General features: G+C 41.1%; 1 protein-coding gene across 4 annotated transcripts; it reads right to left on the bottom strand.

Annotated features, from left to right (window-relative positions):
- Positions 1-5,681: 5,681 nt before the first annotated feature.
- On the bottom strand, positions 5,682-19,658 carry PTHLH (parathyroid hormone like hormone). Of its 4 annotated transcripts, XM_027593751.1 has the most exons (5): positions 18,178-18,373; positions 16,993-17,251; positions 16,318-16,440; positions 10,314-10,736; positions 5,693-6,160 (listed from the first exon to the last, which is right to left on the bottom strand). In XM_027593751.1, exons 3-5 carry the CDS (start codon positions 16,416-16,418, stop codon positions 6,151-6,153), a joined length of 534 nt encoding a protein of 177 aa, XP_027449552.1. In that variant the 5' UTR covers positions 16,419-16,440; positions 16,993-17,251; positions 18,178-18,373; the 3' UTR covers positions 5,693-6,150. The 4 variants fall into 4 exon arrangements, with proteins under 4 accessions (XP_027449555.1, XP_027449556.1, XP_027449552.1 ...); XM_027593754.1 differs by lacking the exons at positions 16,993-17,251; positions 18,178-18,373 and adding an exon at positions 16,636-16,965 and having other exon boundaries at positions 5,682-6,160; XM_027593755.1 differs by lacking the exons at positions 16,993-17,251; positions 18,178-18,373 and adding an exon at positions 19,449-19,658 and having other exon boundaries at positions 5,685-6,160.
- Between the last annotated feature and the right edge of the window lie 715 nt (positions 19,659-20,373).

The following is a 20,373-nucleotide window of genomic DNA, read 5'->3' as shown; positions in this document are numbered from 1 at the left end:
TCAGCATTCTCCAGGGAAGTAGGGGGAGGGAGAGTGAGGCTTGGAAAAACTGAATATTGGAGTCTTGGAGCAGGTTGAGCGGTAGCAGGAGGGGAAAGATTTCATCTCTGAGGTGGTCCCATTTTAAACATGTTTTAGCCTTCTTACAGAAAGTGGCTCTCTGTATACGTTTACACACCCGCCTGCCAGCCAGCCAGCGCTCCGTCGCCCTCCTCTGCCACCCTCCTTTTAAAGCAACAGCTGTTCATTCATGGGACTGTGCAAACCCCTGGGCTTCTTGGCCGCACGCATGCGCGTGCGTGCGTGTGCCTGTGTATGTGGGGGGGGTGTGTCTGAGAGAAAGAGGGCATACTTTATGAGTTTTGTGGAATATAAGGCCATTATAGTCAGCCTTACAAGATGCCAGGAAGGGCAGAAGCTGGTAAAACGATGCCCTCACGGGAGGTAGAGAATGGAGCGAAATAGGATTGTGTCAGACCTGTGATTTCCCTGAACTCCCTGAAAGCAAGACAGACATAATTTTGTCTAAAAGATGTAGGTTCTGAAGCAAGCTTTACTGCAACAATTGTATCTCTGGCCCATGGAGTACAGACTTGGGAGGGCAGGTGAGGCTTGCTTTGGGTCCTGTTTGCTGTGCAAATGGCTGGGTGATCTTGGACAAGACTTGTAACCTAATGCAATGCTGTATCATCTGTAAAATAGAGACAAAAAGCATCTACCTCAGGGGACGCTTGGAAGGATTAAATAAGAGAGTGTGGATTTGATTAGTGCAAGCTCATAAAAAAGCAATATTAGCTCTATTATATGTTGGCTTGGTGTTAGGCTAATTCATTCTTTCTACCATTCTGGTTGTTATAATGTTATAAAATGTTGTTATGGAATAAAATTTCCAATTCTTGAGGAACAGGGCAATTAGAATCTCTTACTGTGTCATCTGAAGAGAAAAACATCCTCCTTAAGAAAACATACCTGCTTTTCTGGTTTCTTTTACCTGTAGGTAGCCATGATGCAACTCTTCAGTATATTGTTTTGTATTATACATTGACTCAAGGGTTTTACTAAAACTCACGGTGAATGAAAAAAAGAGTAATGCGAATATAGAATTATGAAATCCAGCATGGCACGGTTTCTTATTGTTTTGCATTTATTTTGTAGAACATGGGACTCAACGTAGCCACTTCCCATCAGTTTTTCAGTGGCAACCCAGGGAGCTGTAACCATCAATTGCCTTGCTCAAATGGAAGATGGATGAATGATCTTTTCAGACCCCAAAGCAATGCAGATTTGGCAAGGAGTAGGAGTCACCATTAAAGCGATCCATTTTTTCAGGCGTGATACATTTTGTATTCCAGTTTTTAAATATCTTCCAGGTTGTAGGAAAATGTAATGACATTTTCTGGAAGACGTTTTGAAGTTTAATTAAAATGCAGTTTTAAAACATATCCCTTGTGCTTTGCACTTGTAAATATGAGCATATCAGGAACTTACACAGAGATGTGAATGTTCTCATCCTGATGTTGGGTAGCTCTGGTTGGGAACTGTGTACATTAATCTTTTGACAAAATAGCAGTGTGCCGCTTTTGCACAACTGGGCCCTGTGGGTAACTTCTGTGCGGTGTATTCATAGGAAGAAAACCTGATATTTTAAATTCTCCTCCCTTCCTCTGGGAGGTCGCTGTGTACTCAACAAAAAACCCTTGCTTCTTGTACTTACAGGGCTGAAAAAGTTCCTATTAAACCAGAGGTTGAAAAACAAAGGGCACTCTGGCAAACACTTGACAACTTAGAGCAGTTATTCTCTAAGCTTCTTGTTACTGGAATAAAAAAATGGCATGACCTAGGAATCTGAAATACTCAAAACTCTGATCCATCTCCTTCCTCTGGCAGACATTTTGCTCAACTCTGCTTTTCAGCTGATTCATTCGGAAGCTGAAAGAACTTTTAAAATTTTGTTCAATGAATATTTATTGAACACCTGCTATGTACTAATCCTATTATTTGGTATTGGGTAGTATGTGTTGAATGATAAGGTTCCTGTCCTTAAGAAGTCCACAAAGGGAAGTAACATTGTAACTTTGAAGGACTAGCACTTTTCTTTAGGAGTTAACCCCAGGACACATGATAATATAATTCATTAAAGTAATACCTTTAGCCTTTGGAATCTTAGTAGCTACCAGTGTTTAATACCTCCTCTGGAATGTTCAGTTGAGTCCTTGGAGGAGCTTACCATCAGCAGCCTTTTGCTAACTATATAATAGACTTCTTTAGTAATAGTCTTGTTCTTAACACCTGCTGGGTTATTAAATAAAGGGAAAATCACAAACATTTGTGATTGGAATGTCTTTTACCCTTTATTTGAAGAAGGAATGGTGGCTCTGCCGGGAACACTTAGAACTCTCAATAAAAGTGCGTACGATTTACAGAAGATGAACCCTCTCAGCTACAACACATTATTTCCGCCCAGCGCTGATAGCATTTTTCTATGGTCTTTGTGGTCAAAGGGAAAAATAGCAGTTAAACTGTATCTTGACAGTTTTAGAATTAAACTCAAGATTGTCCTAAAGTTAACACCCTGTGATGGTGTACGTATTTTCGAATTTCTTACAAAAGGCATTAACTTGTGTTCTTCAAGCACCAATGGGTATCTATTAAACCGTATTTCAGTATTTAGTGAATGGACTCTAAGATAAAATTGAAGTTCTGCTTGACTTTGTTCTTCTTGGATCCATTACTATATGACTAGAAAGAGCCTTCTGAATTTTAAAAAGATTGACTCCCTTTGTTCTTGCTTGATAAATACAGAAAGTTAAATGCTTGATTTGCTCAACTGGTAATCAGAAAAGGTAATAGAAAATTAAAACTGAATTCTTAACCATCAAGAGGTATGATTTTGCTGTCTCCGAAGATAAGCGTCAGCTTCTCCATTATTTTTAGGATTGATGCTGCCTGCATTCCAAACTAATTTTTGTAACAAGGAAGGGAGATGCCAATATCCACTTTAAATATTTCAGGACCAGGAGCACCTGGGTAGCTCAGTCAGTTAAGTGTCTGGCTCTTAGTCCCAGCTCAGGTCTTGATCTCAGGGTCATGAGTTCAAGCCCCACATTGGGCTCTGCACTGGGTGTGGAGCTTACTTAAAAGAAAAAAAATTAAAATACAAACTGAGGGTTGCTGGAGTGGTGGGGGGTGGGAGGGATGGGGTGGCTGGGTGATGGATATTGGGGAGGGTATGTGCTATGGTGAGCGCTGTGAATTGTGTTAGACTGATGAATCACAGACCTGTACCCCTGAAACAAATAATACATTGTGTGTTAATAAAAATAAATAAATATTTCAGGACCAGTAATGTCAACATGGACTTTGATTCATAACTTAATGTAGCCCTGAATGTATTTGTTGTGTTGTAAGCACAAACCTTTAGAATGTACCTGTTTTACAACAATGGTTAAGGAAATACAGAGGAAAGGAATAGGGGCTTCACACTTAACTATCACTTCTTGTCTTTTGCTTGGAGTTGGACTCCCCAATGTCCATGACTATATCTTAGATGTCTAATTAAATACCAAATTTCTGTCTGAATGACATTGGAGGAAGTTAATAGTGAATTAGTGGATTAGGTTTTCTTAATTCTAGAATACTTAGTCCAACTCACCCTTATTTGTTATTGCTTTATAAACATGCCTTAAGTCAAGGCTGAACCATATTTACTGAGATTGTAATTTGCTAAGAGTTTATTTATATTTAAACACTTATTATCTTAAATTATATATTTGTTTTTCTTTCATAGAAAATGACAATGTCATAAAAAAAAATCGCCATTTGTTCTTAAAAGGTTTTTTGCTTCCTTCATCTTCCCATTCCATCCCTTATCCTATGATTTTAGTCTTTAGCGTTGCTCGAAGACCTTCGTATGACTCTAAAGGCAATAATTGTATTAATAATGCTTTGGTGAGATTTGATAACCATAAATTCCCAAGTTCCCTCTTCCCCCTTTTCTTTTCAGGGATGGGCTATTGGTGAAGAAAAACTTAAAGATGACCTGAACCTGATACTTCCTTGCCTTAATGTTCAAGTATTTACCAAGCCAGTGTTTAAAAAACATATTTTTCATGTGAACGACTTAGATGGATTTGGTGCAATCTTCAGATTTAGAGTTTCAGATGGAGTTTTGCAAAATGTGGTCATATCTGTTGTTATGGTACTCCAAACTAGTTGCATTATACAGGTTTAGTGTGTTGGCCTTTAAGTTTTGAATGCTAAAAACCATATCCAGCAAATCCATATGTGAAGCTAAGCACAAATTCTAGGTTTGGCTTATTCACATAGGTCCACATTTCTTACCAAAAAAATAGTAAGATGGGTGCTGTTTTGAAGGCTATGGGACTCAAAAGAAAATATGAATAAGTTCAATCTTTGAATATTTGAATATCCCAGAAACATTATTTTAAACACATAGCGCTCAGACCACTCTCTCCCTTTGTGTGTATCTTTCCTTTTTAAAATGTTTGTAGAAGGGCGCCTGGGTGGCTCAGTTGTTAAGCGTCTGCCTTTGGCTCAGGTCATGTTCCCAGGGTCCTGGGATCGAGCCCCGCATCGGGCTCCCTGCTCGGCGGAGAGACGGCTTCTCCCTCTCCCACTCCCTCTGTTTGTGTCCCCTCTCTTGCTGTGTCTCTGTCAAATAAATAAATAAAATCTTAAAAAAAATAAAATGTTTGTAGAATTTTGGATCATTTAATAGTTTCTTGAATCCAGCATTTAGTTGTTTCTTATAAATGTATGTATAATCTACCCACTAGAATGAGAGAGTCATGAGGGCAGTTATAGTATTTTACTTCTTTGTGCATCGTCCATACATCTAAAAGGTATCTAACAGGATTGGGACCATAAACAGAATACTTCCTAAATATGTGCTGGCTTGATTCATAGACTTTTTGTTTTGTTGTATTGTTTTACTGATGGGTGGGTCCTAAGCTGTGGACGGTTAAAGAAAAAATTCTGTAGGAAGAAAAGATGTCTGTTTTCACCTGAACATAGAGATAGGAACAAGTAGGATGATAGTCACAGTGGAAAGGTGACTGCATATTGCACACCATGCTGTCGGCAACCCAAGTACCTGGAGCCGTGAGTGATACAACAGGAAAGCAGTCTTCCTCAGGGAAGGTTTTTTTTGAGTTATTACGTATTTTCCAGATCTCGGTCCCTTTCCCTTTCTCTGGTAAAATCCTCAAGTAGCTCTTTTATGCTTGTTGTTGTTACCAGTAGGAGCAAGCTCTTTCAAGTTAAACTTCTCATTGGTGAAAATTGCCCCTGGCCTTAAGGTTCCTGATCTGCCTCTTTCCCTTTTCTCAGCTCTGGCTGACTCTCTGGACTGAGTTTCTATAAGCTTTTCTCCTGACTTCTCTGCTTTTTACCCTGCGCTCTCCCATCTTCACTTCAAATTGGACATACCTCATAAAAAGATGTCTACATAGTTCAGCCATTCTATTGAACTGAACTTAAATATTGGACGAAATACATTTTAAGTGGTTTTTAACTAAAAGCTAATGTGAAAATGTTGGAATATGTACCAATAAAAACATATTATACTGAAAACCATATTCAAATACAGTTAAAAATATTACATCATGTTCCTTCTAGTAGAAATTTTAAAGGGTATGCATAATTCACCTTCTGAGTCATGATGTAATTTAGATTATATTTTATTAGACATTCTTTACAAATTTAAAATACTGCTATTTTTACATGCACAGAGGAAAATCAGTTGGATAATTATATTTAGGCATTATTAAAATCAACCACAAAATAGAGACACTTTATTGTGTCATTTATCAACATACTTGATATGTATATCTAAAGTGCATTATGTTACAAAAAAATAGAGAAATTCAGCAGCACCAAGATACATTTACAAAATAAATACATCAGTTGACAAAATAAATTATGGTAATTGTGATAATAATAATTGGATTAGCCTTGGCAAAAAAAAAATATTCACAATGACCAATGTGCAGTTTCATAGAGCAATGGGGAAGACAGTTTTATTCCAATGCATTTACAGTATTTACAGACAATAAATATTTCTAATACTTTCCATATGTTCACTATTACAGAATCCTGTAATACGTCCTCTGAAGGTCTTTGCTAAAAATTTCAATGCCTCCTGAAAAGAGAAGGAAGGGAATGAAGAGGAGAAAATAGGTTAATTCTCCTTAACAAGTGAAGTCTTAAAAAATAAAGGAACACAGAATTACAATGGAAAAGATTCCAGGGATTTCTTGTAAATATTCCCAATAGGAGGTATCAGTGGGATCCACCTGATTCTCCAGAACCTTCGCTACAGCAGGGTCGTCAATTGCATCGAATGATCAATGTAGTGAAGGGAGAGAAAAGGCTTGCATTTCTAATTCTATAGACTCTGTCTGAAAAAGGAGACCCTGGGAGAATTTTCCAAAGCTGCCAATTGGAAAGTCTGGGAGGAGAAGGGACACATTCGAGAGTCTGGAAATAAGGCTAAGTCGTGCAATCCATCATCAAATACACCTTGCTAGAAGTTTATTCCCCAGCGATGCCTGACGTGGGTGACCCACAATTTGCTTATTCTGTTCAGGTTTCCCATTTGGCCAATCTTTCACTAAGATAATAGCTGTTAGGAGAGTGGAGTGTGTGATTTGGAGTAAATGTTGGAAGGATGTGTAATTGAACAGTATGTTTGGTTGGTGATTTGATGATATCAGTCATTCCATTAGCTGTCCTTAAACACTAATGAATGAAACTATTTTTGGATTTTAGTTTTTGAAGTCAAAATTAACAACTATTTGTCTCTCACTCTGCTGGTTTTTGGAATTGATCTGGAATTAGAAACTGGGAAAGCCCACCTTAAATTAGGGAATAAGAATCAACTGATTTAGAAGTATAAAATAGCAGTATTTCAGCTCACTGTGTTTATCACGCAGAATAAATTACCACCTGGGATTGACACCTTTTCTAACCCTTTCTAAAACACTGTAGTGACAGTATTTTAAGATGGGCCAGCAGCATTTTCTCTGCTTTCTCTCTCCCTTTCTCTTCTCTTTGTGTGTCTATTTCAGTGGTTTCTAAGGAAGCACCTATAGAATGGAACTCGATTGGCTGTGCCATTGCATTAACAGCCAGAGTGTGGGCAGAGTTTTACATGGTAGACCCATATGGGGGTGAGACCTACAGAAGAGCCAACTCTTGACAATTTAGGAACTTTTTGTGCAGCTTGAAGAAAGAAAAGCAAGTTGAACATTTAGGGTGTTTTAATGGCTTAAGAAATTGACATCTTCAGCAATCGTTTTGATTGGAATGGCAAAATAGCTCCTAACTGCAGAGAAAATAACTTAAGATTAACATTTTTAGTGGTGGGTGGATGTATGTTATGAATAAAGCCAAAAAGGTGACTGTGAAACTCAGTAATATGTGTGCTGTATCAATTTTAAAATGTTTTTGTACTGAAAGGTATCTAATGAATTGAACTTAAGAATGATGCAAGCAGGGAGGGAATGAGGAGTATTTTGAACAATTATTTCCTCAGAAGGAAGGAAAGAGAAAAGAAATAAAGGACCAAGGAAGAGATCTTTTAATTATATTTCCCCTTGTCCAGCCAGTTTGCTTGTTATAATGGCACGTTTTGGAATAGCCAAGTAAAACATATAACATGACCTGAAAGTATATGTGTATGTTTTGTGTGTGTGTGTGTGTGTGTGTGTGTGTGTGTGTGTGTGTATGACAACACTTTAGAGTCTTTTGAATATTGACAAGCTTTTGTATTATTTCTAAGTCAATATTTACCAAGGCAAAATATACGGTCTCAATTAAATGAGTCCTACCGTATCTGGACATCTCATGTACAACATCAAAAATTCCAAAATGTAATTTCCAACGTTTGAATTATATACCTCCCACTGGTTCATGTGAGAGGAGCCAGACAGTTTTAGTTCAGTAGTTTCTCTTAAGAAATACATATATTTTACTAAAATTTGTGATTGCCGTATCATCAGATCACTGTATGATAATGCAGAGAGACTAAAGAGAGGACACTAATAAAAGGTTGGTGGCTTATAAAACTGCAAAATAGTTATTCTGAAAAGATTCTCTTTGGAGTAGAACATTTGCATGGCCCCATAGAGTCTCATCAGTACACTCCTAATAAATTTCCCCAATCTTCCCTGCACCTCTGTTGGGTTGTCCTGGGAGGGGGCCAACATCCGGCTGCCAAACAAACAATGCTTTCCATGAACGTCCCTCACAACCAGGGAACAGAAAGGAGAAAGCAGAAGCATTCTATTTCTTTCAGTCCTAGGTCTGGATTTGATTAGGCCACTGCCTAATTTTTACTAGATCTCCTTTAACATAGGGGTAGCTTTGGGCATAAGAATTGATGAGTGCTGAATTTCATTAAACTCCCAGATACTTCAGAGCATTGCAAATCCTAAATAAATGAAATCCATAAAAAAGTATACTTTCGTTTTCAGAACTCTAATAGATGTATGTACACACAGAGTAAGACAATAGATAAAAAATAGGTTCTGACAATAAAGCCCTTGCATTAGTTATAAATATGTACAGTTAGGATCCTATCTTAAAATACACTGAATATGTGCTTTGAGTCAAGATTTACAGGGTTTGTTACCAATTACAGATCCATTAGATATTTGCAGAATAGGTCATTCACTCTGCTGAAGGTTTCTCTAGTGTCATTACTCCTTAATTACTGAAGTGGAAATATTTGTCCAATATAATTATCATTTTATATGCTATTTAATGATGAGTTTTGTCAACCTAAATCTAAGAGACAAGTGATGGTAAGTAGGTTCAAACTCCCCTTTGAAATATCACCCTGTAATCCTATCTCTACTAGTCAGAGGAAGGGCCTGGAGAAGTAATGAGGGACTCTAATAATGAGATCATTAGCTGCATATGGCATGTCCTTGTGTGGTTTCCTCTTTCTTTCAAACCCCACAGAAGAGTGATACTGAAAAGTAAAAACCAGAAAAGATCCTGTCGGTGAAAATGCCTGAATCAGGAGGCAGCACTAACACAGTGCTGGCCCAAATATCCAGAAATGGGGAAACAAATCCAGTTCTGAGGACTACCTATCCCAGTTCCCAGGGCTGTTAAGGTCATTTAGCCATGGATTGCCTTGGCTTTCTGGTTTATAAGATGAGGTTAATATTTGCTGCTTTTTCGCCTCACAGAAACACACATATCCCGATAGATAGAACAATCAGCACTAGATCTAAAAGTACCAAAACAACAAGTTACGCTTTATTGTTTACTATGACAAGCCTGTAACCCATGTAATCTCGCTTAATCTTCACCCAGCCCTGTGAGGTTGTTACAATCATTTCATTTCACAGGAGAGAAAAGTGAGTCTTAGACCATGTAACTTGCCCACAGTTGTGGACTTGAATAAGTTCAGACCCAAGACCTGAACTGAACTGAAGGTATTTGACCCCAAAGTCAGTGAATGACATTACCACCTGCATCCGTGAGCCAAGGATGAACGAGCCATGTAAATGTGAAGTCTTATTATTCCTACTGCAATACCCTAGAAAAATTACTTCAACTTGCCAGTGGATAAATAGATACATGAGAAAAAACTTTTGTCCTTCCCAAGTCAAAACTTAAAAATTTTCAGCATTCATGACTTTTTTTTCATGAGTTGATAGAAACCAGAGTTAAATTTAATTAAATAAATTGAGAGTGTGTGTTTAAATGTTTAATGTTGATTTAAATGAAAATAAATTTAAGGTTTAATTAAATATAATTAAATGGAAAATGTGACCGCTCCAAATTGTCTATGGTACAGTATTGTTCTGTAATGTTTGTAGTCATATCAAAGCCTTCTGGGTTCGCCCCTGAAGTGAAAAAAAAAAAAAAGTAAGAAATGACAAAACGATCAAGGAAGTTTGCCAAGGTGCGAGAATAGGGAAATAAATACACTTCTGCAGCAAATGATGAAGATGGTCCCAGGCTTCTGAAGCCAGACTAAGAAGAGAAATTCTTTGGTAGAGTAGTAAAGGATTGGTGTTAGGGTTGTGATGGTGGAGGAAGAGACACAGGTTATCCAAGCCCCGTTTGTCTTTAGGGGGTGGGAGGACACCGCTTGAGGGCAGATGATATTCTGAGCCATCTTGCTTTTGTAAGCTTTTAAATCGTGGAGCAATGGATAGAGGCATAGAAAGGGGGGACATTCTAGGTTTGTTCAAGCCGCGGTGGGTGGAAGGACCCTACACACCCCAGCTGAGAGCCACACCAAAGAAAGGCTATGGGGCATAGAAGCCACTTACCGTAAATTGAGCTCCGGCGATGTTGCAGAGATGTCATATGGGTGGTCCCCTTCTCGCCCACTCCCAGCCACGGCAGAGTTGAGCCAGGCCGACCGAGTGCGCCGTTTCTTTTTTTCCTGCTCCTTGCGTTTTCCAGGTTTGCCTTTCTTTTTCTTGCCAGGTGTCTTCAGTGGCTGCTCTTTGTATGTCTCTACCTTGTTGGTTTCCTGAGTTAGGTATCTGCCCTCATCATCAGACCCGAATCGGACGGGGTGGTTCTTTGTGTTGGGAGCAGGCTTGGAGTTAGGGGACACCTCCGAGGTAGCTCTGATTTCAGCTGTGTGGATTTCTGCGATCAGGTGGTGAAGGAAGAATCGTCGCCGTAAGTCTTGGATAGATTTCCCCTTGTCATGAAGGAGCTGATGTTCAGACACAGCTCTTTTGCTTTAAGGGAAAAACAGCAGGAGAGGAAGAAAATGATAATATTTTAGTTGTTGGTATAGACCTCCAAGACAAGAGGAAAGGCATAAGCTGGAAGGGAAGCAAGCATGTGGAGCGGGAAAAGAGCAGAGAGGGAACGGAAGTGTGGGCAGTGCGGAGTCTGCAGCCCCAAATCCCATTTATGCCACTCTCCAGGTCTGTGGCTTCGGTGAGAACATGGGTCTCTCCATTTTAAAAGGCAGGGGTCCGATTCAGAGATTTCTATGCTCTCTTCTCAACTTAAAACATTATGATTCAGTTATTCTCAGCAATGGACAGAAAAAACTGAGCTTTTCATGTTTTTTAGACTTGTGCTGGGAAAATAAATCCAGACGTCCTAGCCCATGAAATGAAAAGGAGGCTGAATGTACTTGAGTACTCACCCTGGCGCACACGCGCGCACGCACACCCACACACACTACTCCCCTAGTAAGAAAATAATAATCCTGAATCTCAAAGAACAGCAAGCTGTAGGAGTAAAGGCAAACAGAGGCTGGAGATGAAGTGAGCAGTAGAGCCTGTCTAGGGAACTACCTAAGAGACTGAATTTTATTTTATTTTATTTTATTTATTTATTTTTTCAGATTGAATTTTAATATGAGGAGTAGAGTATAGGCTACCAGGAGCCTCTATTTGAAAGCCAAGTGTCAGAGAGAGAGAGTATGTGTATTTTTCTGTAAAGTAGTGGGTGGTCTCTTTAAAATGGGTTTCTTTGTGTTTAAATTAAGATCATTCTATTTCCTCCATGCATCAAATTACTTTTTTTTTTTAATTTAAAATTGCAGAGGGTATCATCCTTAGGACTTAATTGAGACATTCACTTTTCTACTTGTTCTCTTTGTCTTAAAAAATGTCTCTAGGAACAAGTATGAAGTGACTTTTTGGTTTAAACAACACTCTAATGAAAAGAACAAACTAATTTCCCATCAATCCTCTTAGATGGCACCCTTGTTTAAATGTCCATCCACATATTCTTGTATTATTCTGCGTGAATATTATTAACCATATGCAGGGATCACATAGATTAATCAGTCATATCATGCCTGCTTCAGCTCTGCCTTACCTTACTCCAATTCCTACCACTGTGTAACTCTTCAAAGTGGTTCGCTGTCAAGTGTCTGAGGGTACTTCACAGGGCTATCTCCCATGTATTCTTACCTCTCTCACACACAGTATCTGGGTCCCTTATTTGCCTTCATTAGTACAACTTCTTTAACTCCTCAGAGAAATATGACAATAAAAATAGCATTATCTTCATTTTATAGATAGGGAAGTTGAGGGTCAGAGAGATTCAATGACAGAACCAGGGATCCACAAACCGGGTCCTCTGATTCTGCAACCAAAGATTGCCTTTCAACGACCTCAATCCTTTCTCCTGTGGAAGGGGAAGTGTATGCTGAGGAAACAAGAAGTGAAGGGCATAGAGTAAAAAGCCTGTGGTGGGAACCATGAAGGACAACGGGCAAATGGATAGCAATTTGGCAGTTTCCTTGAAGACCAAGCTTACTGCTCCGGCAAGGCCATTTTCATCCCCCAGAATAAGGAACTAGGATTTCTAGAGTTTGGATTATCACTGGGAGAAACTGAGAGATTTTCTATTCATACTGTGAGTCAAGAATAAGAAATGAAAATACAGGCATTATTTCTCTAGACCTTATAGCCAGAATACCAGCTTCGTTTTAGTATTTTAGTGTGTGGACCGACTTTAAGCCATGCAGCTTGTTCAAAAAAGACATGACTTAATGGAAAGGAATTTAACAGGAGCCTGGTTTAAATGAGGCATGAAGGAGTCTCTCTTCCTTTTTGAAGGTGCCACATGTGACTAGATTAAAATTCACTCACTTTATGGCAACAGTTAGTATTCTGGAAACTTTTAATAATATACAAATTTGAGGTTTGGGTACAATACATTTATACTCCCTAATAACATTTTTAAAGAATAGGTCTGAATTAATTGCATATTTTCATAAGTATTGAAGTTTAATAAGTATCCTTTAGCAAAATGTCACATGAAAGGAAGTTCTGAACCAGTGATCATTTATAGGATCTGGGGCTTTTCTTTCTTTCTCAATCCCTGGCAGATAACCACCCCATCTGTATTGCTCTCCAAGTGTATAATATAGCCCATTCTAGCTTGACTCGAAGCCAAAACTTTTAATAGTTGGTCTGTTCTAATCAGGCCACCCCTGCTTATATGCCCCCTCTGCCTGGCATATATGCCTGTCATCTTGGCCAGCCTGTCAACTGTGAGTCACAGTGCCTTCTTAACCCAAGAGCTGCACTTTCCCAGGATGGTTCTCATGAGAAAAGGAGGGCTCATGCTATCCTCCTGTTTTATAAAAAGTCTACAAAGATGGCACAACTCTGTCCAGTTTAAAATAGTGTCTCTCTTGTGAGGTACCAAGCTTCTTTCTGCCTTTTAGGGGTAATTGTTAACATAATATTAGAAAACAGAGATTTTCTTAAATGCTAAATCTCAAACGCTGTGAACACAAGGAACAGCTCAAAGACTTCTGCATTGAAAATATTGTGAAGAATGAATTTCTGATTGGGCAACTGCACCGGAAGAGCAGGAATATAATACTATCTTTATGGTCAACAAGGGAATAAGATCCCTAGAGTGTTTTATTTATTTTCAAAACAAGACACGAACCGGCACAAGGGTAAATCACTAGCATGTACAAACTAGATATACATAGGTGGGGAGCGATGAATCTAAATTAAGGAGGCTTTCCACTTAGATAATTCTGAAATATTTAAGTGATAAATATGGCCTCAATAATAGTCTATTACTCTATACATCTGCAAACATCCCCTAGCCCAGTGGTTCACATGGCATTTGTTACAATCCTCATATGGTACGTTTATGGTCTCCTTTGATTATTGTAAAAAATTTTCAGGAATATGGAGGAAATGCTTAACACAGATAAGTATAAATTCAGTCAAAATATAGGTCTTCGGCTCTAAAGAAAAGTAACTCTCGAGGGAGTTTTCAGGGAAGAAGAGTAAATTCAAGGTTCTATCAAGGCACACAGGGAGTAAAGGGAGTGAGAGGCCTGCCTCTTCCAACACAGGAAGGAGCAGCATGCTTGTGCTGATGCTCAGCTACTTAGGAAGGAGTCTGGGTTTGAGCAGAAAAGTTCTGGGGTACATGCACGAGTCAGGGTTCGGGTGTTAGAGTGAAGATGACTCACCACAAGTCCCTTCCAACCCAAATGACTCAGTCAAAAGTTATGCTTTTCATTAAATGGAAGAGACCCAGTCTGGCTCCCAAGCAAATCAGCCAATTATGTTTTAGGTTTCTGAATCTGCTGGAATTCCCTCTCTAACTTAAAACACAAAGGTTGCTACCTGCTGAAAGTCATGTTCATTGGGACAAGAATATCTATAGGCCTCACTTTCCAACTTCCAATTTTTTCATGCTCTAGCCCCATTAATGAAAATCTTCCGCACTATGACAACTTGTAGTTGCCTCCTTTGCATGGCTGAGGGGGTGTTATTGTTGTAGTGGTGCTCCCCCTCCCCCCACACACCCTCCAAAGTCATTCCCTAGTTAGAAAAACCTTCTAAAGCAGCTTCCTAATACTTGGTGTGAAAAGTAATAAGATTTGATTATATGTTAACATTTCTTTCAAGAAATTAGGTTGATTTAGTGTAATAGTACACTAATGTTTTGTCTAGCACACAAAATTTACTGTTACTTGGCAGCAAAGCAAAAATAATGATTTGTTTTTTTAAACTTCATTTGGCTGTAATAATTTGATGAAACATCTTCATCTACAGATGATTTCAGCCCTCATGAAAACCCATGGCTGTAATATGATGATCTATTAGCCATTAACTATAAGAATGTTTTGTGGTAGTTTTATAACCATCTGCTGAGTGTGAGTGTTTAACTACAATATTACATTTCACCCACAAACAAAACTATAACAGAGTCTCTGGCTGTTAAATGGTTTCTGATGTGTATTTTGCAAGGTGCAACAAAGAAAGAGTTAAAAATAACCTTTAGGACAACTTAGCACTATTTTTATGTCATAACTGTGGATTTAATCATGGTCCATTTACTGTTTCTCAAAAGAGAAAACAGGTATTTCTCAAGCAACTGTAAAGAAAAAACTGGCTCTGTTCCAAGACAGTATTTCTTGGCCAGTATTTAAGCTTGCTTTTAAAAAATTCACTCTTCATCTATATTCATATATGGACTTTAAATAATTTAATACAAGTCTTAAAAGGAGGAAAAGTCTGAAGACAATTTTCAGAAATACATCAGCAAAACGTTGATTTGAAGAATACAATGCAGCTTTATCTTCGGTACAATGTTCTACACAATTTGCCTTAGGAGATTTGTAATAGATTTTCATTTTGGTGCCAAGGTTCAGACATGTCTAAAGTAATTTCATTTAAGGATTTTCTGCTCTAATAATAATAGACCAAGGGCACATATAAAACAGTTGCCTTTTTGTACACCCTCGGGAATTTACAAGGAAGCACCATAAACCTGATTGTAAATATTGGATATTGCTATTTTATTGTTAGTGTAAAAGCTCCTTAATTCCTTCTCCAGAGGCAAACTCCTCTCAGTTCTCAAACTTTATGGTTTTCCCATCCTGAACACTGAGTCTGCCTCTTAAAGATCACCCAAAGATGGTATTACATACATTGACGTACTGCTAGGTCCAACAGATTATTAAGACAGCATTACTCGACTGCTCTTCCAACTTTTCAGTCATACAACATGGTAATGTTTCTCTGGTGTGCGTGGATGTATGATTATCTTAAAGTCAAAATTATCCTTAAAAGAACCACCAAATGAGAATGCCAAAATACAAGTGTTCGGTCTACAATGCAAATATTTGACTCCAGATTAAAGAACTGTTAGCAATAATTCCAAGAAAAAAAAAGTTTCCACACCTAATATTCATTTTGGAGTCAAGCACTCTAGCGTTCCTGAACTGTATCAATACTAACTTTGGAGTTGTGCCATTGTAAAGTTGTTACTACTTTATTATATAATATGCCTTCATTATGTAATGTGGTCCATTTTATATGCTTAAAATTATGTCATTCATAATAAAGTTAGATGTAAGGCTTTTGCTTTTCACACACAAACTGCCACCCACATTCAGTCTGTAAATCAAACGCACACAGACATATGTCCCCGGGCTCCCTCAGCTTCTTCCGAGTTATCTGTCTCTTGCAAACCTCAGGGTTTCAAAACCTTCCCAGGTCCTGGAAGTAAAACCTTTTCCTTTCACTACAGGCAGATGATCTTTGTCTAGAGGAGATTCTGCGCTCCCTCTTACGGAAACTCATGGAAAATCTGTCTCTTGCCAGTCTCCCCTTGGGGCTCAACCAGTGCTCCCGCCGGGCTTGAGGACGCGGTCTCAGCCTCCCCGGCAGGTAGACGACTCTCACCGCTTTTTAACTCGGGCAAGGAGCATCAGTGACCGCTGCGAGCCCTCGGCAGCGCCCCAGCCTGGCGGCCTCTCCTACTGGCCTTCCCAGCCCTCACCCGGCGCCCGGAGGAGGACGGGGCACTTACAGCCGGCGGCCGAGCTCCTCCACCGAGCGCCCGCAGGAGGGCACCGAGTAGCTCAGCAGGAACACCGCGACGCTCCACTGCTGAACCAGCCTCCGCAGCATCGTATCCTCTCGCTCTCGCGACCTGCAACAGAGTGGAAAGGGGCCCGAAATGTCAGTCCGGCATCTCCATCTCCCGGGACTACCACGCTCCCCGTTTTAGCTGGCTCTCAAGTAGCACCGAGGGCATCTCCCAAGTTGCAAAGGAAAACAAAACAAAACAAAACAAAACAACAAAACAACAACAAAAAAACTTTCTCTGAAGCCTCTCAGCACTTACTTATTTAGGAATCAGCTACTGCAACTGTGCTTTTCCCAAAACCACACAGGCAAAAAGGGACCAAAAGGAAAACAAAGCAAAACAAAGCAAAAATCAGAGACGTTCCTCTGAAATAATAACCACCATGAAATGCTTTTATATATGCATCAGTGATGAGCAGCGTGTTTACACGTCTTCCCTATCAATGTCTAATTAAATCTGGCCGGCAGTTCTCCCAGGTTCGTGGAGCAAAGCTAACCCCTTCCTAAAAAGAGAAGAAAGTTTCCCCCTCTGAAGTCAGCTTCTTTGCGAACTAGGCCGTCTTGTTCCAGAGCCACTTGTAGAGACCCACATTTATATACATAGCTGTCTGTCTACCTCCTCTGGTGGGCTGGTTGCTTCCGGAAAGTTGATTCCACACACCCTGAGAACAAGTTTCAAGTGCGTGTGTCGTCGATCAGGAGGGCCAGGTGGCAACGAGGGCGGGTTAATAGCGGCGCGGAGGGGAGGCGGCGGCCCGAGCGGCAGGGCAGCGGCGGCCCCGCTTCACGGGCGGGGAGGCATGCTGGCCGGGCGGCGCAGGTTGGAGGCGAGTTGAAAGCCTAGCAGAGGAATGTTCACACGCTCCCAGGCAAACCTGCCGGAGAAGTGAGCTAGTCGCAAAGAGGTGGCGCCCTTGGAACGCGCGCGGGGCGAGCAAGGGCGCGGGCGCGCGGGGGGTGGGGGCGGCGACGGGCGGCCAGAGCGGGCCCCGAGCGGCCCGAGCGAGCCGAGGGGATCCCTGAGCTGGGAGTGTACTGCGAGCGGCGGAGCTCCCCGCGCCTCCGGCTTGGCCGCCCCCGGCGCTGCCCGGAGGTCCACCGAGCCCCACCCCAGGGCGCCGGTCCCGCCGCGCCGTCCCGGGGCCGGCGGCGTGAGCGGATCTGCCAGCTCCCGCTGGGTCCGACCGGCCCCAGACTGCACGGCGGAGCTGCGAGCTGAGGTCCCCGAGGGCGTGCGGGCGGCCCAAACAGCCACGGCGCCCGGCTAAACGCGCGGGCGCCGAGGCTGCCGAGGCTGCCGAGGCCGCCGAGGCCGCCGGGGGCGAACGGGCAAGGCGGAGGCCAAGGAGCAGGGGCCCGAGAGCGCGGACGCCCGGAATCCTCCGCGGGGAGGTCGCGGGCGGTTGGCCCGAGGCTTTAAGGAGCCCTAAGTCCGCCCGGGAGCTTGGGGAGCGACGTGGGAGCCCTCCTCCGTGGCTCTTTCCGGGGACCCGCTGAGTGGGGAGCATCGGCTAAGGGGGAGGGGGGTAGATCCTTCGCTCAGAAGAGTAAAAAAAGGTTTCAGACTTCAGGTCGAGATTACATTTCTTGCTGTGTTAGAACAGCTGAGGGCATCTGGAGCTGGTCCAAGAAAACCCGCATACGTGATGGAGACCCTCTTTTGAATTGCCGAGGTGGACCGACACTCCTGGAGAGTGCACACGGCCCCTTGGCCCACCGACGAGAGTCTAACCCACCCTTTCCCGGACAGCCTACTCTCTCGCCCCCACCCCACCCCACCCCCAGCCCAGTCCCCTGTTACATATTCTGGGATGACTCTATCCGTGTCGCTTCAGCCCGCAGATGAAGCGGAACTATCGCTGTACGCGGCTCTGCCTCGGAGAAGCGAAGGGAAAGCAGGGGGTTCTTCCCCAACTATTGGGCGGGGAAGAAAGACTGCTCTGAATTACTGGGCAGTATCAGCTAGGAAAGGATTGCAGCGGATGTGAACGCCCGCCCCACGGACTCCTCTATCTTTCTGAAATGAACGCGGGTAGTTGGGAACCAGTCAAGGGTGTTTTGTCTTCTAGATAGACAGCCCCACTGGTACGTTTCAATACTCTCTAGAAGGCGAGTGTGATTTGGAGATTTGAGGAGATTTAGGGAGCCTGACCTTTATCAAGCCTGGCTTCCTGGCTGATGCACCACGGATTTTACCAAGGGTGGGTGAAACAGCGCCCTCTCCCTCGCTGATCTGGGCTCCCTTTACTCTCTTTAAGTGCAGATAGCTAGCAGTTTAACATTAGCTGCTTAGTTTGGGTGGGAGTCACTCCTTCTCACAAGCTCCTTTCTCTCTCATTTGATTACTCTAAACTCCATACTTAAAAAACTTGGCTTCCTCCCACTGGAAAAAAAAATCTGGGAATTTCCACAATTTCCCTCGTTTAAGAATTTCTAAATGTTAGATCTGTTTGCATGGCATGAAAAGACAAAGTATCGGCGCTCAGAAATGTCAACCATTGAACCTCTGACACTTTCTGATTTATAATAAATTCTTTCGAGAAAGAAGCAGGAGCCTTAATGTAATCATTAGATCTGAAGGGGGAAAATCTGTAAAAAAATTTTTTTTAAAGGAAATCACAAATGAACTATTTAATACTTGCAAGTTGTTTAATATTAAAATGATAATATTTGCTTCCACAATAAAAAAACCCAAAGGTACTTAGCCAAATTTCAAACTACTCAGGCTTTAAAAAGTCAACCCTCCCTCTCCCAATAAAAGGTTAAAACATAGGTTGAAAATATCAAATCTCTTATGCCATAAATAAATTTATTATACTCTCAGAACATTATAAATTAAAGGCTGCCGTCAATAGACTGCTTTGATTTATGTTGCTTTTCCTACTAATGAAACAAAATGGACTGCCCTCCCTCCTTTCTTTTCCCCACACACTTTTCTGGTGTTAACGGCAAAACATCTATCAAATATTTTTAGAATTTCCTCTCCTCCACAAAAAGAGAAAATATAGACACAGGAAAAATAGTCTTTATATACTGGGAATCCTGAAGCTTCCTAGTAATGTATTACTTCACCTTTTCCTTGATTTACAGTCTTCTCTGGTCCTCTGGCCAAATGAAGGGGCTCTTCTCAGCGGTCTCTTCCAGAAATAATTTTTGTTGCTGTTCTTCAGAAAAGTAAAATTAAGTCTTAAATGAATTAAAAACTTCCTAAGGAGGCTTTTCTGTTCTCACTAAAGGCAATTATTAGAAAGCAGTTACCTCTGCTAAGCTGCCCTGTTTATTACTTCGAGTAGAAATTCTCCTCAATATATACTCAGGACCCTGACTTCTTGCCTTTGTGAAAAGGATATTTTTCTGACATCATAATCTAGTTCCCAATATAACTGAGTAACCTCCAGGATAATGCTGAGAACACGACTACAAATGAGATGACTCCACACTAGGAGGGGTTTGGGGTTTTTTTTGGGGGGGTGCTTAGGCAGAGAGTGAGTGCCAATAGAGGCTGAATGCTTGCTTAGGCCTTGCCATCACTTAAATGCACCTTAGCAAATAGGATTTGAAGGCCTGTCTTTAATCTGAAGTATTTCCATGTGAAGACAAGTTAGCATTGTGAGATCTACACCTACACGAATGCCGAGCCCATGAGCAAGCCCCAGACTTCCATCTTCCAGTCCCCAATGGCAGCATTATATGCCAATTTTAAGAAGAGATTTTCTAAACTTTTCAGGACAGTTTTACTCCTAAATTCATGTTAAAATAACCAATTGAAGTATATGTCCAGGGATATCTCCTATTGCAATTAAGTAAAAAACCGTAACATTTATGTTTAGCTTTTTCATCTTTTCCCCTCCTCAGCCCAAACAACAAGCAAATAGACATACAAACCAAAAAGGTCCCTATAGCTCTTGAAACAGTGCACCTGGGCTCAGAAATTCCCTTATGACCAATCAGCATCCCTTATCTTATTACCAATAACATTTGCCAGTCTGTAGCTCCA

This window comes from Zalophus californianus, chromosome 9 (genome assembly GCF_009762305.2).
Source record: "Zalophus californianus isolate mZalCal1 chromosome 9, mZalCal1.pri.v2, whole genome shotgun sequence".
Classification (NCBI taxonomy): domain Eukaryota; kingdom Metazoa; phylum Chordata; class Mammalia; order Carnivora; family Otariidae; genus Zalophus; species Zalophus californianus.
This window is presented reverse-complemented; position numbering and strand designations above follow the sequence as displayed.